Source organism: Furipterus horrens, unplaced genomic scaffold, assembly GCF_987537825.1.
Source record: "Furipterus horrens unplaced genomic scaffold, mFurHor1.1.pri manual_scaffold_5, whole genome shotgun sequence".
Taxonomy (NCBI): Eukaryota; Metazoa; Chordata; class Mammalia; order Chiroptera; family Furipteridae; genus Furipterus; species Furipterus horrens.
The window spans coordinates 115,644,455-115,670,980 of record NW_028327175.1 but is presented as its reverse complement, the minus strand read 5'-3'; the positions used below and the strand labels follow the sequence as shown (position 1 = coordinate 115,670,980).

Genomic DNA, 26,526 nt, shown 5'->3' with positions numbered 1-26,526 from the left:
GGACTGAAGGAGGATACAAGGACTATGGATAGAATCAAGTGTTAGACGTTCTCACGGGAAATCCACAAGGGTGTGCTGAAATAGTATATTTGACATGTCCAATCCCCAGGGACACAGGTAATTGCACAAGGAAAAGGCTCTGAATATCAAAAGGACAAAAGAAATGCAGACTAGAGCAGCAGGTTTTATTCTAGGTAAGAAGTGTGCCAGCTTTGGCCTTGGACTTAGATCAGAGCTGTGTAATGGTGGACAAGTTACCTAACCAGAAGTCTTGGTTTTTTCATCTGCAGTGTTACTGGACAGGGGACCTGGCCCTGAGTGGGTCTGCCTAGGGCCAGATGGTAGTGTGTGGGTTCTTGGCTTTGTGTAGTAAAGATTTCACAACACAAGTCCAGGTAACTATTAGGCTGTGTTTATTAAACCTGGGAACAGTGAAACAAGGAAGGGCTCAGCATAGAAGCAACAGGAAAGCCTAGGCTGGGCTGTCTTAGCTCACTGGGAAGTCAGAGAAAAGGGGACCTTGGGGACAGGTTTAGGGAATCTGCCCGAGGCAAACTGCTGCCCATTGCTGCCCCTGGGAACCCTTAGAGTCCAGGAGATACATGCCTGTGGGGAAAGGAGAGGGGAAAAGAAGGGAAAGGGGAAAAGGAATGGCATGGGCTGCTCCCCAGAGGGAGAGCTTGCTTTGGGTCCTTTGTCTTGAGGCTTTTATCTCTCCCTTGCAGGTGGGAATTTCAGTGCAGACCTCAGGGGAGGGTTTCCGCAAACTATCATCAGTTTTCCAGGTGTGCTCTTTCAGGGTCATGGTCTCCACTGATGGGTCAGTGACAGGGCAGGGGGTTCTTTAGTCATTGCAGCTGGTCCTGGCTTCGCCCACCTGGTTTTGCTGCTTTTCTGGGCCTGGAGATGAAACACAACTGAGGCCTAGATGTTACCTCTAGGGAGGCAACCTTCTGTATCTGGCTGTAAATCGCTTGGCCAGTTTGTTCAACTGTCTGTCTCAGCTTCCCTATTCCCTTGTCCTAGCTTACTGGCCTGTCTCACAGGTTCCTACCTACTAGATCACTAGGAAATGAAATAACAGATATGAAGCATGTAGCACACTGTTGGGCACACAGCATGTGACCATTATGTTCCTTTTCCATTCTTGAGGGACTTGAATGAAAACAACAAATAAAAGATTTTGTGGGACACTCTAGGAAGAGGGCAATAAAAGGGGATTCTGAAGAGAGGAAATGGTGAAGGAAGAGGAATTATGGAGGAAAGAGCCCAGTGCTTTTAAGTTGAGGTTTCTGCTGCACAGCAGGCCATTTGAGGAGTGCTGGTCAAACTCTCCACCATACTACTCATTGGTTAATCCCTGAAAAATGCTGTGTTCCAGGAGCTGCACCAGCAATGCAATTAGCAGAACTGAACTTGTGGGTGGAGCAGTGAGGAGCTGAACAGGGAAGAGAGGAAGCACCCTGGGTCTCTACCCAGATTGTGCGGGCATCAGGAATCGGGTGGCTTCAGAGAGAAAACTTCTTAATTCTAAAAGCTATCCTCCACTAGGAAAACCAAGAAGTCCTATGTTTTTTTAAAAATCACATGTATATATCCACTCTTTTAACCTGAATGACCTGGCTTATCACATACAAGCAGGAGTGACACCAACAGACATGGGACTCACCTCCGCAGAGAGCCTCCAGACTCCACAGCTGAGCCTCTTAGTCCATAGAGAAGAGGCACAGCTAAGGATGTTCAGGGAGATTTACCATCAAATCCTATTTGGGTTTGTTCCTCATTCATTCATTCATTCTACAAACATACACAAAGGAACTACTATACACAAAATAAGATACCAGAGAGGCAGGTGGCAGCTTAGTTATTCATATCTCCATTCTCAAGTTTGACTAGTCCATTTCTTTATCTGTCAAGTAGAGAAAACCAGTTTATGGGAAGATGCAATCAGATAATGGACATAAATGACACATATTAAGTACTTAAGAAATGTAAACCATTGTTATACTAGTAGAAGTAAGATTTCATGTTATGCTGGAGATCTTTCATTTGCCCCTCTAAGTACATTCTTCATTTTCTACCCTATGTCATGTTCTAGAATTGACCTATATGGACTAATTAAAGACTCCCCTTGCCCTCTGACTCTTCATTGGGGAGCCTTGACAGATCAGAAGGGAGAAAGTGAGGAGGCTTTTATACCCTTAATTGTGTCCCTGAGCCCTTTGACCCAAAGTCCCAGCTCTAGAAGATGACTCTCCATATTGCCTCTCTGCCTCCAGGCACAGGAATGGTAAGATCCCGTTACTAGAGCCAGAATATTTCACTATCCATATTGTTTCCCTACACCCTGTCTCAAATTACCCAACTGAAATGTGCCATCTGTATTTTGCTGGCCTCTAATACATATGGCGCAGGAGAAAAACAGCAGTCCTGGGATTCAGAAGACCAGAATTCAAATCCCATCTCTTCAACTAGCTGGCTCTCTGACCCTGGGCCAATCTCTTTCCTTTTCTAGGCCTCAGCTTCCTCTTGTGTGAAAAGAATAAGTTGAAGCATGTGGCTCTTTTATGTTACAATTCCCTGCCACTACTTGGTATGCTATGAAGTTAAACCCAGGAAAGGGATGCTTATAAGGCAATAATGCTTCCTAGTGCAGAGGGGAGGTCAGCCAGCTAAGCAACTTTCTCCAAGCCCTATGTTAGCTCATTCTTTCCCAGGAATCACCTAATTCCTTTCCAAGGACTTTCCTTTTCCTCAGGCCACCAGGGTACCAGATGTTGAAATGATCTCTAATCCAAAGCAACAGCCAAAAACACCCAGATCAAATTCCCATTACTTTCAGTAGTCAACTGGTCAACCCCAGTTTAGCCATGGAAGCCCTTTCCTGGGTTCTAGTATGGGAAGTGGGGGTGGAGAGGGTCTCCAAGCAAGGAAACAGGCACACAAGTACTTGACACCAGTGCTTTCTCCACAGGTTTGCAAAGGGAAATGATGCCATCTCACAGGTGGTGAGTAGGGCAGAGGGGGCCACTGAAACCAACAGCCTGTCAGAAGACACCAAATGCCCTGTACTGAGATCCCTCTCATTGGATATGTTTCAAATGGAGGCTAAGAACCACTTGATATTACAGAACCTCTAAAGTTCTTTTTAGCTCCTGAAATTGGTGACTCAGGGAACTCCAGAAGCCACAAGGAGGATATTCTAGCCCTGGCTGGTGTGGCTCAGTGGATTGAGAACCTGCCTGTGGACCAAAACGCACTGGTTCCATTCCCAGTCAGGGCACATGCCTGGGTTATTGGTCAGCTGCTTGGCTGGGGGCCTGCGAGAGGCAGCTAACTGATGTTTCTCTCCCTCTCTTTCTCCCTCCTTCTCTGGAAATAAATAAAATCTTTAAAAAAAAAATTTTTTTTTAAAAAAGGACATTCTAATAAGAATATCACCCTTCTTTGTCCCTTCATCTGGAGTTTCAGCTGCCCTGAGTGCTTTCCCACCCACTGGCACCCAGCAGTAGGGGAAAGTGGGCAAGGTAGGGCTGAGTTTCTGTCCTGAAGAACAACAGGGGAGGGCAGTATGGATTCCAGTTTCTCTGAGTTTCTGAAGGGGTTAGGGAGGTGGAGTAACCTCTTAAAATTCTCAGTTCCTGTTTTACCTATGAGGTGGCCGCTGGTGAAAACCACAACATAATAACCACCAGCCCTGATTCGTCTTTGGCATTCTCCACGTTCCCCAAATGCCTCCAGAGATCCGTGGCCTCAGATCACAACAGTGAGCAAGTTCAAGGCCTTTCACGGTCCCAAATCGAAACTTCCGACTCCACCCAGCGTCCAGTAGCGAACAGTGTACAAAGCAGGACTGGAGTAGCGAACCCACAACGCTGTCGGCCTTCGCGGTGTCCTCTGCCCAGACGGAATACAGTGAAGCCCCAAGGGGGGAAGCTCGTGAGCTCCGCGGTAAGGGAACCATTCTGCCCTGCCAAGCCCTGCCAAGCCCTGCCACCATCCCGGACTCGCCCCGGCGACGATGAGTCACTGCCCACCCTACCCCGCTAAGCCCAAAAGCGCCGAAACACCGCTGCAAGCTTGCGCATGCGCAAATCCTTGCGCGTGACCTGGGAGGAGCCCCCGGCCCTGGAGGGGGCTGGGCCCGGCTCGTGGCTGCGAGCGGAGGCGCACGCGCAGGATGGGCTCTAGCGGGCGAGACCCTGCGGGGCTCGGCGCGGTTGCAGTGCTTGGTGGGTCCGCAGGATCGCACGGGTGAGTCCCACTCAGAACTAGACAACTGTGTGTGAGGAAGCGGGGTTGAGGGACGAGTCCAAGTTCGGCCAAGCTCTAAATTCCCCCACCCTCACGACTCTGGCAGAGAACTGCCCTGCACGAAGCCTCAATTTCCCCTCGAAGGCGTGAGGGTTCATCGGGGAAGGCTGAGGTTCTCCAGCCGCAGTGAGCACGCGAGCCGGGGAGACCCATTCCGCGCAGGGCGCCAACCCCACCCGCGCCGGGAGCCTGAGCCCGCCCGAGGATTGCAGCCCTAGGGCAGGGGTGCCAGGAGCAACCCCACATCCTCATCTGGCTCTGGGCCCCCAGGCGTGCGTGTCCTCGGGTCCACTGTCCCTGGTCATCCTGGAGGGAGTGACCGAAATGTCACAGGGGTCCAGAGAAGAGACACAGACTTGGTTCTGCCCAGGGCTGGTGAGGGTCCATGGCCCAACAGTGGGGCCAGACTAATAGGGTAGGTTTCTTCCCACGGCCTCCTTAAGGGGCTCCAGCAGTTGGTTCCCAGCTCCTTGGAGTGGGCAGGACAGCAATCCAGTGCCCCTTACCCAGCAGGCTGCAGGTCGTGGATCTGAGAGGCACTGCCCAAGGGACACAGCGTTGCCAAAATAGGCTCCTTGGTGCCAAGCCCTCACCTCTCCAGTCAGCCCCAGGGCTGCCAGATCTTTTCCTGCTTCTTCATGGCCCCCTTCTTTCAGAAATTTGCAGTGGCCCAGACCCCAGTTTCCTTGGGCTTCCATTTAAGGGCTGGTTTTCCCTAACTTATCTCATCTCACCTTGATCACTCAACTGCCATGCACAGGTGTCTTGCTTTCTCTGAGTCTGGGCCCTTGATCATCCCCCAAGATCCATCCCCCTGGTCTCTGACCTTCCAAACATGCCCGTCCTTCAAAGTGTAGCTAGAATTCCACTCCCTTCCCCAGCTTGGTAACCTCCTGCATGTCAGTAGTCTCAGAAGAGTCCTGATGTTAAGTGGATTCTCAACAAAAATTATCAAATTAAATGTTTAAATAAATTTAACACTATATGCATTGGTCAGACTTTTCAGATAATTACATTTGCAAACAAGAAAGAGCATCCTCTGCCAGACCATGTATTCCAATTTATGATTTGGAAAATGTGGTCTCTTTACCCCTGAGGACTTCCCTGGTCACTCCAGTTCCATGCTTCATATCCCTAACTCCACCATTAGCTCCCCTAAGGCAGAGATTATGCCTGAATAAATATGTAAAAATTCCAAACCTTTTAAGTTGTGGTAGGAAAAAGATACAGAAGTTTGGAGAAAATGGAAATATATCAAAAACATATTTTTGCGCTCTTCACAAATACGAAATCACTCTTTAGTGTGTCAGAAAAAAGTACTGGTCTAGGCTCCAGATTAACACAAAGCAATGTGATTGAATTTAGAAATAAGTGAAATGGGTAGAAAATTTGTTTGATTTGTCATGTATCAGCTGAATGAACTTGAACAATTTCTCTAGAGATATAGTTTCCTCCTGTTCAATCTGGATTTTGCATTTAGGATTAATATTATATATACACTTACCTATTTAGATGATTGTGGTGAAGATCAAATGTGAAATGGAGTTAAGTGATTTTTTAAATTTTAAATAATTTTTTGTTCAGGAAATAATCCTCAATAACATTTCTAAAGAAAATTACTTTTAAATGGTTTAAATTTTGTTACAAGTTTTCAGGTGCTGAGTAACTATTTCAAAAATCAGGTAGTTTTAAATTTTTGCCAGTTTCTGAAGAGGAGGGAAAGGCTTTGGGATCAGGGAGACCAGTGTCACCTAATGTGACCCTAGGTGAGTAAGCTAACATGACCTGTATGGAGAGTCAGGCAGCAGCTGGAATTTTGACCCTCCCACTTACATTTGCCTTCATATCAACCACTCTGACCATCAGTTTCCTCATCAGTAAAATATGAATAACAATAGTCATAACATTTACTGAATGCTTTCTGTGGGTGGTGAACTATTTCAAGCATGTTGCATATATAAAGTTAATCCTGACAACAACCTGATGAGAGGAATTATTAATATTTTCATTTTACGGATGAGGAAACCGAAGCACCAGAAATGTTAAGCCATTTGTCTATAGCTGCCCAGCTAGTAAGTGGTAGAGCCCAGGATGAATCCCAAGCAATGTGACTCCAGATTCTGTACTCTTGTCATTGCTGGATGGCTCCTGGCCTATAGGGTTCTTGAGAGGATTAATGAAATAACTGCACACAAAGCACTTAGTGTGTGGCCTGGGGCACAGCTGTTAGAATTATCCCATTATTTTAAGGTATAAGTGTGGTAAAGTCTAGAGGTCTACAGCCCAGTTCCTGGCACAAAGGAATGCTCTAGGAGTTGGTTCCTTCCCCCACTTACATGCGAAAACAAAGAACATGTTCCACAGTGTGGGTAGACACAGAAAATGTTCATTTATGCATGTTATTTTATCCTTTGGATGAGAAGTGGGCACAGAGAACTCCTCAGAATCTGTTGAACACACCTTTGCTACAGGCAAACTTGTGTCTCTACTCTCACTTTTTTCCTTATACCTCTTTTTTTATATTTATCTTCAGAACAGATCTAACCTACCTCCCTTTCCAGGGAAAAGCTCCGTGTATTTCTCCTAGTCATGGGAAAATGCTGGTTGCAGTCACGGGTAGAGAGGTGACCTGAGGCAGGGGTGGGTGGGCAACAGTAGTCCTAGGTCAGCTTGCTCTGTTGCTCAGACTGTGGTATGGGAGGAAATGAACTGCATTGCCTACTCATCAGGCCCTAAGATCTGCCCCTTCTGACAGGAAAACCCAGGGCAGGGGTCCATGCCACTGAATCTGGCATCTTCTCTGGCATGGTGGTCCAACCTCTCATCAGTTCCCAGGGCCCAGTTCTTTTTCTTTTCAGAAACATGCTCTCAAGTGTGTGGGGGTAGGAGGGTTGGGATAGTATCCTCAGGAGGACTCCAGAGGTAAAACTTCAAAATAAAGGATCTCTGCTCTGAAGGGCACAGGCTTAGGGAGACAAGGACAAGTTCACGTTTCTTTAAAGACAAGAATGGGCGGGAGGCCTAGGTTACGCTATGAAGGCACCACTTCCTCCAGAAGCCAAGGGGAAGTGCCATCCTTACATTTGGAGAGGCCTTCTGGCTCCCTCCACCACAAGTGGGCAGCTGGGGATGAGGACATGGACCAAATGATGTGACAGCCTGAGCTGCCTCTGTGAGAGATTTGCAGTAGATTTCAATAATTCCTATTAATGGGCTATTGCCACAGAGGCCAAGAAGAATGACAAATTCAGGAGAGTGTTTCTTCAAGCTTACCATTCATTGTACAACAGCTGACCTTAGTTTCATAGCCACCAGGGAGCAGGTCATCTTTGACACTGGGAGATTGAAAAGACAGGTCCCGGGAATGGAAAGAAACAGCTGCAGGGAGTGGGCTATGGGGACCTTGGGTCTTCTGACCATCCTAAAGAAGACGAAGCAGAAAGACCGAGGCTGTGGCTACTCATGCTCAGCCTGGACAGTGCTGGCAGACCAACTATCCTCAAGAAGTTCAATGGGAAAACATCAACACCATCTCCCTGACAGTGGGTTTCAACATCAAGACTCAGGAGTCCCAGGGATTCAAGCTGAACCTCTGGGATATTGGCAGCCAGAAATCCCAGCCCTCCTACTGGTGGAACTACTTTGAGAGGACCGCTAGCCTCACCTGGGTGGTGGACATTGCCCGCCTCCAGTGCATGCAGGACTGCCAGAGCCTGTTGGTGGAGGAGCGCCTGGCTGGAGCCACTCTCCTCACCTTTGTCCACAAGCAGGACTTCTCTGGAGCACCTCTTTCTAATGCCATGCACAGGGCCCTGGAGCTGGGCTCCATCTGCAGTCACCACTGGTGCATTCAGGGCTACAGGTCCGTCACTGGGGATAACCTGCTGCCCGGCATCTACTGGCTGGCTCCTGGATAACATTTCCAGCCACATTTCCACAGCCAACTGAGCCTCTCCAGATGCCCCCACCTCTCAGTCTGGGCCCCCACCAGGCCCTCACCAAGCACCACCCATTGGAGGATGGGAATCAGCCAGCCCAACTAACACTCCCTGTCCCCCTCCATAATCTGCTGCTGCTGCCCACTGCCCTCCATGGCCAACCCAGCTTCCGTGGCTTCCATGGCAGGTCATAGGAGGAGGTGGGGGCTTCGACCCTTGCTGTCACCCTGGATCCTGACCCTGCTCACCTGCAGCTGCCATACCAAGAGAGGAGAGCTGGGGCTGGGAAGGGGCTGCCTCTGCTGCTATCGAGGCTCAGCTGTGACAATAAACTGTTCCTTGTCCTGTAAAAAAAGAAGGCAGGGAAGGGCAAGGGGAGCCAATGATAAATTTTCAATCTATCCCCCAAAAACTTAAAATTTAGTACATGGAGGTGGGAGCAGACAGGAGGAATGAATAGATGGAACACAGTGGATTTTCAGGACAGTGAAACTACTCTGTTATTATACTATAATGGTGGATACAAGACATTACACATCTGTCTAAACCCACAAAATATACAACATCAACAGTGACCCTAATAGAAAACGATGGACTTTGAGTGTCAATGACGGGTCAATGTAGGTTCATCGACTGTAACAAATGTACTACTACTCTGTGGGGGTGTTGATAGTGGGGGAGACTATGCATGTAGGGGGAGGGGTGTATAGGAAATCTCTGCCTTCCTCTCAGTCTTGCTGTGAACCTGAAACTCCTCTAAAAAGTCTTATTTAACAAAAATCAGTGCACTCTACTAGATATGAAGGAAGATAAAGAGATTGAACTGCTTTGATACAATCAAAGTACAAGGTGTTAAAGAGAGATTGGAACTTTATTGAGACTTTCTCCCTGATGAAATCAGAATGGAAAGAACACTGGAAAGGTTCCACTTCGGAGAGAAACAACAACTGTTTAGGCGCAAATAGTTACAGATACTCCTCTTGAGGGATCTCTGGATCCTAAATTTCTCCCAGCTCTCAACCCACCCATCCACCCACCCCTAAAAAAGTCAGTATTCTGCTTAAAATCCACTTCCACACAGTGGGGCACAAAACAGCTCTTGAAGTCCAGCTGACTGACGGACAAGCCTGTGGGCAGTTAGAAAAAGGGTAAGTCAAGGAGTGAGCAGAGGAACAGGAGCAAGAAAAGGAAAATAGGTGGGGAGAAGAAAAGGGGGGATATCACTGATAATGTCACCCCCTGAAAATATAAATATTGTATAAATGTACTAGTCTCATCCCGCCTTCTTCCTCCAAAGCAATGGTGACATCGGCAGCTATGACAATGTCCATACAGTTCTGAACATTTTATTTCCCCTACTGCATTGAGAAACACAGATATGCCAAGAGGAGCTCAAGTGCATTAAGGGGCATTAAGGAGCAAGGTGGGAGGGCAGACTCTCAAGAGAGTAAATGACAGAGAGATGAAGCAATGGTTGGTTCTTGATGAGACAAAAAGCAGCTCCTCGGGCCCTATCACCAGGCTCCCTGGACACTCTTAGCAGACTCTTTTTCTTTTCTGGTTGGTTCTGTCCTTATAAACAACATCCTGGAGGCTTTAGGGCCTCCGGCTTTCTTGTGGGAGGTTCCAGGTCATCCACAAAGCCAAATGTAGCAGCCTCTTCTGCAGCATGCACCAGAGTGCTAATTCTGAGAAATAGGAATTCCGAAGTTGCAGTTCTCCACATGGACCTAATCTGATTGCCAATTTACTGCCACTGCCTAACCCTAAGTACCTCTCCCTCTGCCTTCACCTTCACTTTCCTTCTACACCAGGATGGCTTCCTGGTGCTGGCAGGTCCTGACTCACACCTCCTGGTAAAACTCCCAAGAGAGGCTGGTTCACTAGGCAGGAGGAGCCCCTGAGGGCAGCCCTGGGCCAGTTCTCCAGGATTTGCACAGACTGTTCACTCACCCACTTTTTGTTGAATGGCGCTTCCTTCTAGGGTCCTTCCCCTATCCTCTGTCCCTTGCTGCCCTCCAGGGTGGCACACCAGCCAGGCAGGACTCTCACAAGTTCTTTCGCTATGCCCTCTGGCAGTTGTTATCTCCCTAATCTCTCTTGGACAACATAATACACACATATCCACACTTATTGGTATTTGAAGGCCCAGGCTTTCCTGCGGTGTGTCCAGTGGGTATCAGCATCAAGTTCAGGTAGAAAACTGAAGGTTAAGCCTTGGTTGCCACTGACACTTGAGTGGCTGGTGCTGGTTCTGACTCCTGTGAGTTTTGAGTGTTGGAACATCAGGGAATGGAGAAGAAGGGAAAGGAAAAGCCACAGTGATGAAAACCAGGAAGGAACAACTCTTCTGCTGAATATCTCCACAGAGAAGTTGTGGAAACAGCTCCCTCTTAAATTTGGAAGAGGTGGGCTGCCCAGAGAAGTCCCCAATGAAAGGAGCAAGGTCTCCATTGTCCCTTCTGAAACTCAATGCCTTTGGGATCCAAGTTTTCCAAGACATGCAATAGACAAAGGCACACTGCAAACCAATTAACCCTCTGAGCCCTTCCAGTACTTTCACTGAAGTCACTTCCAGTGAATTACCTGAATACACAGAACACTGACCCTCCTCTTTGGGCCAACAAAGGGACCCAGCTTCCCAGCTGGCTTAGAAGACCATGTCAGAGAAATGGCGTGGGGGAGGCAGATCCTTCTTTTAGCCTGAGAACTCTTATTTTTTCTTAGTGTTCTGGTATCCTAACCCATCCCCCCCCACCCCCCCACCTCTTGAGGAAAGAGGGAAGACAGCCTGGGCATAGGCTCAAAACCAAGGTTGATTCAGGCCCAAGAGATTGTCCCCTGTTGAAGTCAACCCAAGTTTAGAAGACAGTTGAGGGCTGGGGGACAAACAGAAGACTGTGGAAGGCAGCCACCATGGACCTGGACAACCTTGCAGAACTCAAGTCTTCTCTTTTCTTAGCTTATGAGGAGGGGGAAGGACTTCAGCTGCTTTTAGTTTATTTAATACTCATTAATTCAATATATGCTAGAATTTAGCTGCTCTTTGTCCCTCCAAGAGAGGACCCAGGAAAAGCAAGTGTGGCCTGACTTGCCTCAATCAGGCCCCCTAATTGAAGCAATGAGACAAGCACACTATAATTCACAGTTTCCACTCCTCCCTCGACCCACACTTTCCCCCTTCACTGGCCTCAACTCCCAAATCTCCAATGTGTAATGATTCTTGCCAGTGTGGCTCAAAGGGCTAATAAACCAGGACTTCTCAGACAGTTAGGACACAAGCTCATTCACCAACAGGAACCCAAAAATGGCCACACAACAACCTAGTGTTTCCTATAGCGATTCTTTGGGGTTTCGCCACACCCTGTTTTGTCACAGTTGAGAGCACCTGGATTCTTCCCCAGCCCCAGGCTTCCCAGGAGGCCTGGGAGCTCATGGGTGATGGCCCGCTCAATCTTCTCCAGAAAGCAGCCCCCCATGTAGGAACACTGCTGGGACAGGAGCTTGAAACTAGAAATGGGGTTGATACCAAAGAAGTCCTTATAGGCCTCACGGTTGGGAAGGTCAAATTTGCTAACGTTGGTCTTTGCCAGGATGGTCTTGAAAATATAGAATTTGTCAGGATCTTCCACAATGTCCTTAAAGACCAGCTCTCCATCACTGAAGAAGGTCATTTTGTCCTTGTACGTCTGCAGATAGCGATCAACCAAGAGGGCATGGATGCGGACCCGGATGGCATGCTGGCGGATGAAGGCAATCTTATTCTCCAACCTGTTCTCAATCACCTGGTTCAGGTCTTCCAGGAGAGAGATCTCCTCCTTGAGAAACAGTTCCCGGTGGGTATCAGGCTTGTAGTCTTGTGGCCAGAAGGAGCTGACATAAACCCTCGGGGGTTCAGTGACGTTGATGAGTGGGGCCAAGCTCCAGAAGAGAGCCCCATAGACCCGCATGAGCATCTGCGTAGCCAAGTTGTCAGCCTTGTTCAGGATGATCCTTATCTGGGATTCCCGACCCTTCAGCTGGCGGAACAGCATCTCCAGCTCCAGACCCACATCCAGCTTGGTTGGGTCAAAGACAACAAAGATGAGGTCGGCTCTGTCAATGAACCACTGGCACACATCGTTGAAGGGATAACCTTGGGGAGAGGGAGTGAGAAGTCAGGCCAAGCAAGCATTAGCCCAGGCCCCTCATACCTCTTGCCAGAATCAGACCACTCCACAGATTGAAGGAAATAACAGCATTAAAGATTTTCCGTTCTTCTAAACACTTTTAAAAAATTAATTGCATACCTCCTAGCCATTGTTAACCTTCAACCAAGAACAGCCTAATCCTTGCTTTAATCTAAATGGAATCCAAGGCTCCAGGGAAATGAAATGCTTTTTTGAAATGGTAGTTTTCCTACTGTCTAAAAAGATCCGAGGCAGTAGCAAAGGAAAGAAGTCAAGGAATTAGAAGCTTGTGAAAGAGAGGATTCATCAGTACTAGACTTATTAGGGTGTTCACTTTGTTAGTTATATAAACATCTAATCACTATTCTGTATATCTGAAACTAGTATAATATTGTATGTCAACTGTAATTGAAAAACATTTTTTAATTTTAATAAAAATTTTTTTTAAAGAGAGGATCTATCATTTAGGGGAAAGAAATGCAAACCTGGCAAAGACCCAGACTAAAATTGATGTTTTATCACTGGCCAACTGAATATTAAATGCTTCTAAGCTTTAGCATTTCACCTACAAAATGACAAGAACTATGAAGCCTAAGTTGATTTAAAAATCACTGTTGCTACAAATATAGGAAAGCACCTAACTAAAACTGCTACATAGTAGGTGCTCAATATATTTTCGTTTCTTCAACTTACTTCCAGAAAGAGGAGACTAGGAATACTGTCTTGGGATTTTTTTTACAAAATCAACCAATAATGCATAATATTATCTGACATATACTTGAGCATAATAAAGGTTAATTTACTATTATAATTATTAGTGATAATATTATTACTAGTGATAAAACAGGATCTGGTTATAACCAAAATGGGAGTGATAGCCATAAACTGAGGTCTGTCATCTGGTCATATCCTACAAATGCTGTTATGACTCATTCTCTGCAGATAACCCTGAGTCATGGCCATACTCTGTGGCCTATGTTATAGTCTAGTGCCTGCCGGGCCCAAAGTGGCACTCCCCTGCCACCTGAAGGCAAGTAGGGCTTTTGTTACAGGCTTATGTTGAAGCAGGCCTGATGGAACAGGAAGAATTAAATGTCAGGTCCAACCTAGGCCCAGGTCAGCCAGAGGTCAAGTACACCTGGACTGGGATCCAATTAGTCCAGGCCCTTGATTAGCCAGGACAGCCTGGGCCTCCCAAAGGCAGCTCAGCCCCGACATGGGCCTTGAGGAGCTACGTACAGAGAACATCAGCTTCCTCTTGGAAAAAAAATGATCACCCCAAAACCAGATCGGTCCTTGGGGAGGTAAAAGGACAAGGTACTCCACACCTAAGTGACACCCCAGTGACAACAAGAAGGGGCTGGAAGCAGAGAACACATCCCCTGGTGTTGGACAGGGCTGGCCACATTTCCTCCCACTGCCTGCCTGCCACCCACTGTCAAAAGCAGTTTTCTAAAACAAGGCTCACCCTGTGTCAGATATGAGTGCTCAATTACCTCTTTCTTGCTGCTTGCGGTTCTCAATGATGCCTGGTGTATCCACAAAAGTGACCCGCTCTAGAAGTTTGTGGGGAACCTCGATGCCGATCAACTTTTCCAGGAAATTCTGGCCAAACTTCTCCAAGGGTGAGAAGGACCGTGCACTGTCAGCAGCCATGACAATACCCTCGATGGTTTTCAGCTTGGGCCCATGCATGAGGACTGTGAACTCAGAGGTGGTGGGCTCAGCGCCTGCACGCAGAGACACAAGGTGAGTAGGAACACAGTCAGCTCTGGGGAGGAGAACTGCGAAGTAAGTGGTAAACAAGGTATTTCAGGGAGGTTTTGCCACAAGCATTGGGTACTATGTTTGCGAAGCTAGTGACTTTTTTAACTGTGATCATATATATAACATGAAACTTACCATTTTAACCATTTTACATGTACAATTCATAGCATTATGTACATTCACATTCACCCATAACCATCATCCATCTCCAGAACTCTTTCATCACCCCAAACTGAACTGTCCATTGAACACTAACTCCCCATTCTTACCTTCCCCAGCCCCTGGCAACGACAACCATTCTATTTTGTCTCCATGAATTTGATGACTCTAGGAATCTCATATAAATGGAATCATGTGATAAACTGGTTTATTTCACTGATCATAATGTCCCCAAGTTTCATCCATGTTGTAGCATGTATCAGAACTTTATTTCTTGTTAAGGCTGAATAGTAGTTCACTATATGGATGAACCACACTTTGTTTATACAGTCATCTATTGATGAATATTTGAGTGTGTCCACTTCTCATGTATTGTGAATAATGCTGCTACTAACATGAGTGTAGCTTCTGGTTTATTGTATGTGATTTTCATTATTATATTGAAGACACATATAAATGTTTTGATGTTCTCATAGTGATTCTACACATGACATTGAAATACCAAGACTTACACAAGAAAATCTTGCTCTCACCTGTATAAAGCTGATAGCGAGTGTCTTCCAACCCAAGGAGGTAGTTTATCATGGTGGATTTGCCGACGCTCCACGGTCCCAGAAACAGCACCATTGGCTTGGAAGTGATTTCCCCATCTGTGGGCAGCAGGAGTTAGAGGTGGAAGTGAACTAACAAAGTTTCTCACTACAGGTGTGACACAGTTCTTCACGCTGCATCCCAGACAGTCCATCTAATCAGGTTGTGGAATTCTATGTTGGACCAGACAGCATGTAGCAATCAGTGGCACAGCTCTTGCTACACAGGTGCAATCACTCAATTTAAAACAAACAAACAAACACCAGAAGACACCACTTGGTCCTTGCACAGATCCTTGGCACACTAGCACCAGAAGGAGGCACTAAGTGGGGTCAAGAGACTGATGCAAAGCTCACTCTGAATGAGGCCTCCTGGTTTAGGTCTGGGAAAGAGGTTTCACAAAAGAACAGCAGACAGGTGCCACATAAGGAGTGGTGAAAACTCTGCAATCTTGACTGGTAACACAAGAAAGCGTTTAAGAGAGGCTAATACACTCTTGGGTGGCCTGGACTCTGATGCCGCTTGTCACGAGCCTCCTTCCCCTTAGCTGTGCCTCTTGAAATCCCACCTCAGGCTCAGCCTGACTCTGGGCTGTAGAGCCAGACTCAAATATTAGCCTCCAAAGTCCATGACATATTTGTCAGGTCCCAAGAACAAGCACTGACTAGGCAATTCGTGGGTTCTTGGGCCTGTGTCCAATGTTGGAGAGAACACTGCATAGTTGATCCCAACCTCCAGTTGGGGTCCCAGTGCTTTCAAAACCAGGCCACAGGAAGGAGAAGGCAGAGACTTCCAACATAGGATGCAGCCACCTTGTACTGGCTTTCAGGCCCCAGCTCTTTCAACCCTTCTCTGAACTATATAGGGTCAGCCCTATATAATTTAGCACCTAAATTCTCCAGAATTCTTTGTTTCCCTGGCAGATAGATGGTCCTCAATACAGTAGGCATTCCATTTATTTTCTTGTTTTAATTTATTTCATTTCTTGGGTCAAAAATCAAAGTATAAAAAGGCACACAGTGATAAGTTTCACATCCCTGTCCCCAATCTGCATAGGCCATAACACCCCCTACATATTCTTTCATATATTTCCATGCATTTATGAGCAATAATAGCAGAGAACATGCTCCCCATCTTTTTTATAGGAAGAGGAGTATGGTATTCTTTTTCCTGCACCTTGCTTATTGATGTGCTGGCTTTCTTCTGCTAAAGTGAAACCAAGTCCTAGAAGATCAAGATGGTATCTCATAAGTGGCAGGCACATACTTATTGCCTGAAAGCAACGCCATGGCCCCGCCCCATGAGTCTCTGGCATCTCTGTATCAACTCCTGGCTTGGGGACAGGAAGAAATAGTCAGGCTAAGAGGGTGGCAGGAATTCCCAGTGATAACAAAAAAATCTATTCTACCCCCCACCCAGGCAGAGGACTCCAAGGGGAACCAGACCTTCTGCCGTTGCTGAGACAAAACACCACCAGGGCTTTCCTGGACTGCTGTTTCAGCCCTCTGCAGCAGGGGGCGTTACTGGCACATGCAGGAGGCTGCAGGTGAGACACTGAGGAGCTAGGAGTGGAGGTTACGCAGGAGACTGCCCAAGGGCACAGTGGCGTCCCAGCGCTGGTGAGAGAGAGGGGGATAGGAGCCAGGCCTGGAAAGTGAGGTCTGGAGTCAGGACACCCTCCCTGCTGAGCTCTGTTACTGGGGCAGCCCACAGCCTCCAGGCTAAGCTGCTAGCTCTGAGGACTGCAGGAGCAGGCAAGAGGGAAGGACAGGAAAGCAACTGGGAGAATGTGACCTCACACCAACACTTGCACTTTCTCTGGGAAGCCAAAGAGCATCATTCACTCTTAGACTTGCAAGAAACATAGAGATCATTGTGAAACTGGGCGTTCTCTTAGAGAAGAATTATAGCCCGTTTCCAGCTACACGATCTTAGGTAGCCCAGCATTTCTCTGGGCATCTGGTCCTTCTTCTGGAAAGCAGGAATAAGGTGTACCCTATGATACCCTATCTGCTTTATAACCATCAAGAGCATCACAGGAGATAATATAGGAGTAGCCAGTTAACACAAAAAGATGTGTTAATACCACTCACTATTTAAACCACAAGTAGATACCATTATTAAAGTTTTCAAAGTTGAGTAACACTTAAAAGACATCAGTGTGGGGGAATAAGAGCCCTCATATCCTGTCATTGTGGGTACAAATTGGTACAACCTAAGGCAGTTTGGCAACGACTATCAAAATGTTTAATTTCCAGTGTTCGACTTCTAAAAATTTATTATACAAATATACTTGCAGGAAATATGTAACAATGATTATAACGCTTGTAATATTCTTAAACATGGAAAATGGCAAACACCCCATTTTCCATCAGAAGGGTGGTGGTTTTCCAGTGCAATGCATCCACCCAAGGATCAGAAAGGGGAAGAGGAGCCCTGGCTGATGTGTCTCACTGGACTGAGTGCCAGCCTGCGAACCAGAAGATCCCAGGTTCGATTCCCAGTCAGGGCACATGCCTGGGTTGCAGGCTGGGTGTCCAGTTGGGGCCGTGCAAGATGTAGCCCATCGATATATCTCTCCCTCTCTTTCCCCCTCTTTTCATCTCTAAAAATAAATAAAATTTTATTTTTAAAAGAAAGGGCAAGAGGAGCTGCGCACACAAAGGGTTTTGTGATGCAATCCCATCTTTGTAAAACAAACATGAAAAGACATGCTTGTATATGCTCATGTATGCAGAGGAAATATATTCATGAGGAACTGCAACAGTGGGAGTCTTGGGGGAGTGAAATTGGAGGAACTGGAAATCAAGAAAGGGGCTTTTATTTTTCAATGTATACTATTTTACACTATTTGAATTTGGGAGGTTTTTTGGCAACAAGTAAACCATATTTTATTATTTTGAAAATCAGTTTTGAAGAGAATTCAGACCTGGGGGAAGCCAACCAAGAGGAATTAACAGAAGGAGATTAGGATTCCACGCCAATCGGGGCACTTAAGACATGATCAGTAAGTGAATGGGAGCTCTGTGGGCCTTTGAGCACATGAGGGCTAGAAACTGGCATCACTGTCCTTGGAAACCAAAACTGCGCTACTGAAGCATGAGTGCTTACAAATGAAACGCTCTCTTGAAAACCCTGTGCAAGTTATGGGGTACTCCTGCAGTGAAGAATGGTTCACGTGACTGAGGTCTCCAAAAACTTGGGAGAGCTCAGCTCCAGTGTCCTTGAGCCCACCACACACGCAGCTCAGGAACCTCATGGACGTGGGGGAATGTGGACATGCGGGAGGTACAGGCCCAGTCTTGGGACAGGAGCTGTACCTGTGATTTCGTGCTGCCGAAGCTCGTTGTATTTGTATGACTGCTCCAGGGGTTTGATGGACGAATGGTAGATCTTTCGAAGCCGCTGCAGTACCACTGGGGACAGAGAAGGATGAAGAGGGGGCATCAGGTAAGGCATACTACAGACTGCTGACTGCTGTGGACCAGGTCACTTCCCGGGGCAGCTCCAGCCCTGCCTAGTGGGGAGCAGAGAACATCTGCAGGCTGGCAACTGTCCATATATTAGCATTCAAGGAGGGAGTTGGTCCACATCCCAACCCTCAGAAATCTTTAAACTCAAGGCATTCCTTCCCCATCCCCCAAAGCCTCCTGGGCTATTTCTTTTTCTTCTTTAAATTTTATTTATTTTATTAAGATTTTTTATTTATTTTATTTTTAGAGAGAGGGGAAGAGAGCGAGAAAAAGAGGGAGAGAAACATCAATGTGTGGTTGCCTCGTGCGCCCCCAACTGGGGACCTGGCTTGCAACCCGGGCATGTGCCCTGACCAGGAATAGAACCAGCAACCTTTTAATTCACAGGTTGGCACTCAATCCACTGAACCACACCAGCCAGGGCTGGGCTATTTCTTTTTAATCTAACCTCTCCTCCCTCCCTCTCTCTTCAGTATGTGCCCTGAGGCACCACCTCAGCCTTCAGCTAACTGAAGGCCCTTTCTGCGGCAGGGAAGAACCCCATCTCCTTCTCTCTGCCTTCATCTCTACTTCTATTGGCCCTGGGCTCAGAGGGCAAGGAGGCATGGCACTAAGCAAACCCACAGGATGGCCACTCTGGCCCCTGGCCACACTCCCTGGTGCCCCAGGAAGGATGCAGATATCCCAAATATCTTCTTGGGAAGAGCATGACTCTAGGGAGAAGTGACTCACAGGCGCAAGGCTGGGAGCTCAAAGGGTGTGAAGCAGGGTGTGAGGTACAGAGCAGGGAAGAGGGCCTGAGGGTCAGAGCCCACACCTTGTGGCCTCTCTATCTGTGGGCCATAGCAAAGTCCTGCCTTACTCTGAGCTTTCACTAACTCAAATAAGAGGAGACAGACAGTAAGCGCCACTGAAAGCCTTGGTTTACTATGAGAATGGAATGAAATATTGGACATGAACAGGCTTTACAAACTGTAAAAAGTCAAAGCAAATGTGATGAACTCTATTAATGCCCCTCCCAGCCACAGTGTGGAGGCCGGCACCACCCTTCAGACATAGCACTGGGATTTGTCCTCTTATCCTTTCTTTGGTCCCTCTGGTTGGATTGCCTTTTCCTCCTCCCTGCCAATCCAGGGCCCCCAGGCCTTGGACACTGCTTGCAGAGCCTCCCCCAGGAAGCCCCTGACCCCCAGGGCTTTCCTCTCTGGGGTGTCCACTGGCCTCAGAGCCCTAGCCCCCATGGCTCTTCCAGCCCCAGCCCCAGGCCCAGCTCCTTCTCCCTCTGGTTACCAGAGTAATCGTCAGCTGGCTTGTCCTCGACCAGCATCAGAGTTTTCTCAATGTGGGAGCGGTCCCTCAGTGGGGGTTCTTCACTCACATCCTCCGCTTCTTCTGTAGAAGGAAGCAGAAAGCAGGGTTAGAGCAAAGCTAAGAGCCAGCTGGGCTCTAAGCTGGCTGGACATGGACAAGGGCAGGGCCTTGAGGAAGTGCTGAAGGAGGGATTGCCAACCTCAACTGAATGGAGTTCCATCTCTAGGAGGGACTGTGAAAATCCAAACTCAAATTCTGTGAAGCTCCATGATCCATTTTATGTATTCAACAAATATTGATTAAGCAGTCGTGATGTGCTAAGCACCAAGCATCTTGCTGGGAATACAGTGGTGCCCAAAATAAACACAGCTCCTGACCTTGGGGCATTTCCCTACAGTATCGTGGGGCGAGGGGAGATATAATCTTAAAAGTAATGCAATTATAAACGGTGATGGGGCCATGGAAGGGAAGATTCCAGAAGCTAGGAGGGCCTAAGAAATGTGCAGGAAGTCTTATCAGGGGGGTCAGAAAACTTCCCAGACTGGCCACCTGTGACCTAAGATCCATTGTGTAAGAAGTTACGTAGGTGAAGATAGGGAGAAGAGACAGGAGTGGCATAGCAGGAAGAGTGGCTGGGCCTCAGGGGGGAGGGGTATATGCTGCAGGGCAGGAGCGCTCCACAGGAGCTAACATTGATGGTCTGAGGACCATAGGAGTCTGCATTTCATCCTAGCGGCTGAAAGCCAGGGACGGGTTCTAGGTAAACTGACCTGATCAAATGAGCATGTGATCAGATTTACAAGGCTGCATTGAAGCACGCTCAAGAGGAACTGCTGGGAGAAGAGGGTTTCAACTGTTGCTTCTGACCAAGCAAGAGACACCCGTGACTGCCTGCAGGTCCCCGGGGAAACCATTTCTATCTGACTGGCTGCACAAAGGATTTTAAGTAATTAGAAGTGGGATGGCCTTGGGCCTGTGAAGCAGAGGGAGACTAGTTCCACCAGGGATGGAAAAAGAGAAGAATCAATATGTCTTGTGGAGCATCTCAGGTCCCACCCAGACCCAGGACAGGAAAGACAGGGAGTGGGGAAGGGCTGGCTAACTGCAGGCCCTCTCTCTATGGAGTGTGTAAGTAGCATATGAGAGGTATGGAAACTGAATTCTGCAGGGAGACTGTGGAGAAGACATATTAGAGGATGAAGACTGACCCCAGTTTCTCCATCCTAGAAGCCCAGCTCTTGGTCCAGGCCACCGTCCTCAGTGGATGTGGCCATGGGCATCTTGACCATGCCTGGGATTCAATACGTCCCCAATGCTGCCCAGAGGCTTTGGCCTGCCCTCCCCCTTCCCTATCCTGCAGTCTTGCATCAGCAGCTGCTGCTGCTCCATGTGGATATCTGGGACATCAGTGTCACAGCCAGAGAGATTTCTTATTGCAATCCTGACCCCATCCCAGTTCACCCCACCTGACATGGCCTAGTCTTCAAGAGGAGGTCCCATGTGTCAGCCCAGTGATGTGGTCCCAGGGGAAGTCTTCCAACCTACGCCCGCCCCATACATCTCTCTACCAGCCCGCATAGGGCCTCAGACCCTGCCACCACGTCCTTTGTCCTCTGGGCTAAGACACTGGTTGGTGTTAAAACTCTATCATGGATCCTAAAGGGCAGACTCCTCTGGACCCTCCATGGTGCGGCCTCTCAATGAGTCCTTCCAAACTGGGAAGAAGTGGCTTACGAGCAGTCTGAAGTCACCCTCTGGGCCAGATACCCTGGACTGGGCCTCCACCCCGCAAACCCGGGCTGGCAGGGGCTTTCCCATTCCACCCTGTCCCTGCCTGTCCCACTACATACAAGACTTCCAGGAAGAATGCAGCTGCCAAGTGCTGAAGCAATTCTGGGGTCCCCTACCCTGAGGTCCCTCCACGGACTCCTCTGCCTCGGCCTCTGGGGCCTCGTCCCCCTCAGGCCCTGGATTTGGTTCCTCCGAGCTCATCTGGGCCCCCTTGTCCCCACGGCTTGGGGTTCCTGCTGCTTCCTGGGGCTCCCCCGCTTCCTCGGAGGTGTCCCCCGCTTCCTCTGAACTAGCCCCATGGCTGTTGTCCTCTTCTGATTCTTCTTGGGATGGAACTCCTCCTTCCTTGCCTCTGCTGAGGCCACCACCCTCTTCCTCAGAAGACGCAGATTTCAGATCCTCCTCCAACATCCCTGGCACCTGGCCCTCCGAGGAGTGGTCCTCCTGGGTGCTCCCTGTCTCCACAGCTGGGCTGGGTTGCCCCTGGTCCTCAGGCCCTTTCCTGGCTTTTGTGTCCATGTCCATGACTCCATCTGGCCTTTCTGGCCCCTGATCAGGCCCTGGGATGCCCTCGCCTGCTGTCTCTACCTCCACAGGAAAGGCCACTGTGCCTTCAGGCTCTGCAGTGCCCAGAGCTGCTCCCTGTGCAGGATTGTCCCCTAGGACCTCTTTGGCTTCCTCAGGCGCCACGCCACTCCCAGCCTGTCCTTCCGCCTCCTCTGCTGGGCCCTCTCTTGAACTGAGCTCTGGCCTCCCTTCTTCCCCAGTTCCTCCCTCCCCTTCCGGACGGAGGAAGTGTGCTCCTGGTAGCTCCACAGAGTCCCCTGGGGGAGCTGAGGCTGAGGCATTGGAGAGGCTGGCTTCAGGGTCAGAGCCCGAGGTGGGGGCAGCGGTGGAGGCCCCTGTGGCAGTCTTTTCCGAGCTCTCAGCCTCCCTGCCATCTGGGGAGTGAAGGAGCAGGTTCTTCTCTCGAGGGGCCGCCTCTGCATAAAGCGCCCTTTCCTTCTCCTCTAGACTTGCATCTCCAGCAGATAAATGATTCTCCAACAAATTGCCAACATCTTCTGTGCCACCCGAAGCAGAAACTTGCAGTTCTAAATGATTAGAACACGATTGGTCAGTTTCACAGGGTTGGCACTCGCTTTGCTTCTCAAAAGAGTCTAATTCAACCTAATTCCTGTCTTCCAGCAGTGAGGTGTGAACCTGGTATCAGTGGCACCTCTCTCCCTGGTCTTCGTAACTGCCCTGTGAAGCAAGCAGGGGGCAGGGTGTTACGCTGCCCCCCTCCTAAGACACAGAGGCCATGGCTGGGGCAGTGTCAGACCCACTGTCTGTCACTGCAGGATTGTGCGGCTGACACCCACCCACCCCCAGCTCCTCCCCTGACCTGCCTGAGCGTCCCGCTGGGTCCTGATGACTGTGTGGGGATGGAAACTGGATGAGCCCTTCCACTCCCTCCTCAACCTTGTCACAGGCACGCAGGCACATGCAGCCTGGCTTGCTAGGAGATTTTTCCAAGATAGGACAGATGCCCTGTCAGTTCCTAGAGTCATTAACCAGCCTGGTTTTTATATTGCTATCAGTAAAGGAGTGCAAACAGGTGTGTGCAGGCCAGATAATCTTAGGTTACACAGCAGAGTACTTACGGGATTACTTGTGGCTTTCAGCCTTATTAAGTCACACATCCAACTCTGTCCCCTTAAGGACAGGCATTTGCTGGCCTTGCTACCTTAGATTAGGGGGGATGTGGCCTGACAAGAAAAAGATATCCAAACTACAAGTGCCAGGGCTTCCCAGTGGCCTTAGCCAACCTCTTCTGAGGGGATCCCCTTCTAAAGGTTAGGAAGCTAAGACAGAGGGAGAACAAAGCAGGAAAGAACAAGGTAGGGGGGCTAATCTGTGCTGAGACCTCTGTCAAGAGACAAGTTTAATTTATTTGGAAAAGGGGGCCAGAAGAGATGGTTGAGCCTACCCCTTCCACCCACTCCTGGCCAGACTGGGACCTGTTTAAGGAGGAGGTTTGCGGTGGGGGAACTCTGCTGGCTCATGGTGATGAGGAACCACAGGGCTGTCTGTTCAAGGGCAGCTGAGACAACCCCTGGCCTCCCTTGACTCACAAGGATTCTTCAAAGGAAGCAGCCTCCCTCCTCTCTGCTGAGTCAGGTGCCCCCCTCTCTGGGGCCACAGGCTGATCTTCTCATCTCTGCCTCAATAAAGAAAAGCCACTTCTTGGGGTACCCCCTCTGCCTCAGGGTACACATATAGCCTCCAGGCACCCAGAACAAATATCTTCTCAATAGTCCCCATGAATGCAACCTATCAAATTCAGAAGAATGGGCACATTTTATTATAAAAGAGCCCCAAAAACTGTTATAACACTTCCCCAAGCACTTTCACATATGTGACTGCATCTAAACCTCCCTCATTGCTGTCAGCCACATTTCAGAACTGAAGGTGCAGAGAAAATCTTTGCCTTGACTGAGACACCAGGTGTCTGGTAGTGAGTGACTAGAGCCCAGAACTGCCTACTCCTTGTCCAAGCCTTCCATGCCACGGTGTGTGTAGGGAAGCACATGGGTACCTCGCCCCTCCTTGTGTGCACCTTCTCTCCAGGCTCACACTGCAGACCCCTCCTGGCTCCTGGATTGCAGGAGCCAAGGTTTAATCCTCCCTGTGTTCCCAGGGCTGGGACTCTGCCTCACCCATGGAAAATGCTATGAAGAGGGGAGATTTGTGTACAATAAGAATTCATGGTCCCTTCGTGAGGGAGCTGAAAGTTTTACTCATTAAAATTTTCTTTGGTTACCACCTTAACACCTACATGTCCTGATTCCTTCACCTGCATAGCTATCCCCCACCCCCACTCCCACCATGCTCTGGAAAGAAATCTATGGCAGGAACTTGGTTTAGCCCAAGGAGACCGAAACTACCCTGATCAGCAAGATATATATTAAATGGGAGACATTTGTACAATGCTTAAGCACTTTATATGTAAAACATTGATTTACTTTATCTTACTTAACTTACTGAATCTTACTTCTATAAAACAAGTTTTACTCTTATCCCCATTTTACAGACAAGAGGACAGGAATCAGACACTGAATGCCTTGCCCAACATTACACAACGACTGGCTGAGGCCATTTAACTCCAGAGTTGCAGAGCAGACTGCCTGACCCTGGAGGGGGTTCTACACCTGCCTGCTCAGAGAGCAACACTCAAAGCAACTGCACCACTGGGAAGCCTGGTAGATGCCGACTCTCAGACCCCAGCCCAGACCCACTGAACCAGAATCTGCATTTTAACAATGTTTTCATATTACAGTTGGAGAAGCTCTATAAAACCTGATAAAACTGCCTCTAAACCAGTGTTCTCAACACTGATATCCTCTGGTTCTTGGATTCATCCCTCTCCCCCTCCTCAAAGGTTATGAATGAATTAGGGTGTATCCCCAGCATCAGCACTTTAACAAAAAATATTATTGGGTAATTCTAACATGCAGCCAAAGCTGCAGACTACAGCTCAGCCAAATAATCTTGACCCTGAGGCTTCTTCTCCCTGCTCATGTGCACACTGGGGGGTCTCCAGTTGAATGGAAAAATCAGGGCTTGGCATGTGACCAACAGTGGTCAAGGCTTCTCTGGTGAATACAGCCCTTCCCACAGGTTCCTGTTGCCCCCTACTGACGATGATGATGATGATGATGATGATGATGATGATGATGGTGGTGGTGGAGGAGGTGGTGGTGGTGGTGATGGTGGTGGTGCTGTTGATGGTAATGTGGTGGTAGTGATGGTGGCGGTGGTGAGGGTGACAGTGATGGCAATGGTGATGATACTGGGTTGATAAGACTGGGTTTGACTGCCTGTGGCACTTCTAATATTCTCAAAACACCCTCTGACCCTGATGGGCATGAGAGGGCTGTGTAGTCCCAAGGGAGATAAGGACCACAGACTGTGGGGGTTTACCCTGACCTTCACACTGTTACTGTTGTATATTTCCACTTCTCAGTAGAAGTAGAAGTCAAGTGTGCGCATGTGTGCATACATATTTACACCCTTACTCTTCCCTGGTTTTTACGGCTTAGTGCCAAGCTGCCCCTGACCCTCTGCTAAGCAATTTGGAGTGAAAAAGACCAAGGGTGATGGCTTCATGCCCTGTGACCTACCTTTCTGGGCTAAAAATAATTTCTCTGACACAAAGTCTCTCAATGAAACAAGCTGTGCCATTGAACCCGATCTCTCCTCTGAAAGGCACAGTTAGACGCTTTGAGAGTCTCTGATTAAACTCAGTTCAATTCTGTAAAAATCAAACACAGTGTCTTCCCTACCTCCCTGCACTTCCTAGCATCTTACTGAAGCCACACATTGCTCTCTGGAGGAGGATGTAGGGGAGGGCACAGAAGACCCAGGATACCCTGGACAGGGTAGGAGTCTAGTAAGATGAGTCTTGGTCTATCCCAGAACATGTAGTACTGTATTGTATGTGCTACTGCCAAGGCCACCTCCCCACCCCCCCATATAGGCCTGGGTGTTTACATCAGGATACACAAATAGCAAGCCCTCAGCTCCACACTGGAGATCATGGAAAGGCCCATGTGCCTGAGAAGCTAGTACTCTGGACATAGCACAGCATACACCAGTTTTGTTTTCTCTTCCAACACTCTCTCTGCCATCAGCCTTTCTTTCTTGGGGTGTCAGCCCCCATCCATAGCCTCAGCAGTAGTCCCAGGTTCAGTTCACTTCTCTACCAACCAAACACCTAAGTATTTTCCCAGCTTCTAAGTCCTTCCAAAGCACTTCTCAGGTGGATTCAGATAACTTCGGAGTTGCCAAAGGCCTTCATGGATTCAACTGTAGAGCAGGAAGCTCTGGCCAGGGCGTTTTAGAGACTTGCCCAAGGTCAGGGGTTGGGTTGAGACAGAGCCCAAGTTCATGGCACTCAGTCTAAAGTTCTTTCTTCTCTCAAGTAGTTTGCAAACCATGTCCCATGAAGGGAGAGGGGTCCATGAATGT

The 26,526-nt window shown here is 48.4% G+C and overlaps 1 protein-coding gene, 1 long non-coding RNA gene and 1 pseudogene across 6 annotated transcripts in view; 2 read left to right on the top strand and 1 right to left on the bottom strand.

Moving 5' to 3' along the window:
* Positions 1 to 4,071: 4,071 nt before the first annotated feature.
* Positions 4,072 to 25,069, top strand: LOC150009346 (uncharacterized). Of its 4 annotated transcripts, XR_016511158.1 has the most exons (6): positions 4,072 to 4,254; positions 11,948 to 14,170; positions 16,151 to 16,257; positions 16,358 to 16,484; positions 17,849 to 18,388; positions 24,590 to 25,069. It is a non-coding gene; the product is annotated as an uncharacterized LOC150009346 (long non-coding RNA). The 4 variants fall into 4 exon arrangements; XR_016511156.1 differs by lacking the exon at positions 17,849 to 18,388 and having other exon boundaries at positions 4,075 to 4,254; positions 24,590 to 25,067; XR_016511159.1 differs by lacking the exons at positions 17,849 to 18,388; positions 24,590 to 25,069 and adding an exon at positions 17,314 to 17,577 and having other exon boundaries at positions 4,075 to 4,254.
* On the top strand, positions 7,225 to 9,751 carry LOC150009347 (ADP-ribosylation factor-like protein 2 pseudogene; annotated as a pseudogene).
* The window catches only part of SRL (sarcalumenin), a 38,459-nt gene continuing 21,037 nt past the window's right edge, over positions 9,105 to 26,526 (bottom strand). The window contains exons 2-7 of one of the 2 annotated variants that reach the window (XM_090277118.1): positions 21,630 to 22,607; positions 19,702 to 19,803; positions 18,259 to 18,354; positions 14,881 to 14,997; positions 13,918 to 14,151; positions 9,105 to 12,387 (exon numbers count right to left, since the gene is read on the bottom strand). In XM_090277118.1, the coding sequence (XP_090133244.1) occupies positions 11,576 to 12,387; positions 13,918 to 14,151; positions 14,881 to 14,997; positions 18,259 to 18,354; positions 19,702 to 19,803; positions 21,630 to 22,607 (2,339 nt within the window). In that variant the 3' untranslated portion in view covers positions 9,105 to 11,575. The remainder of the gene's footprint in view (positions 12,388 to 13,917; positions 14,152 to 14,880; positions 14,998 to 18,258; positions 18,355 to 19,701; positions 19,804 to 21,629; positions 22,608 to 26,526) is intronic. The other variant, XM_090277119.1, reaches the window with a different exon arrangement.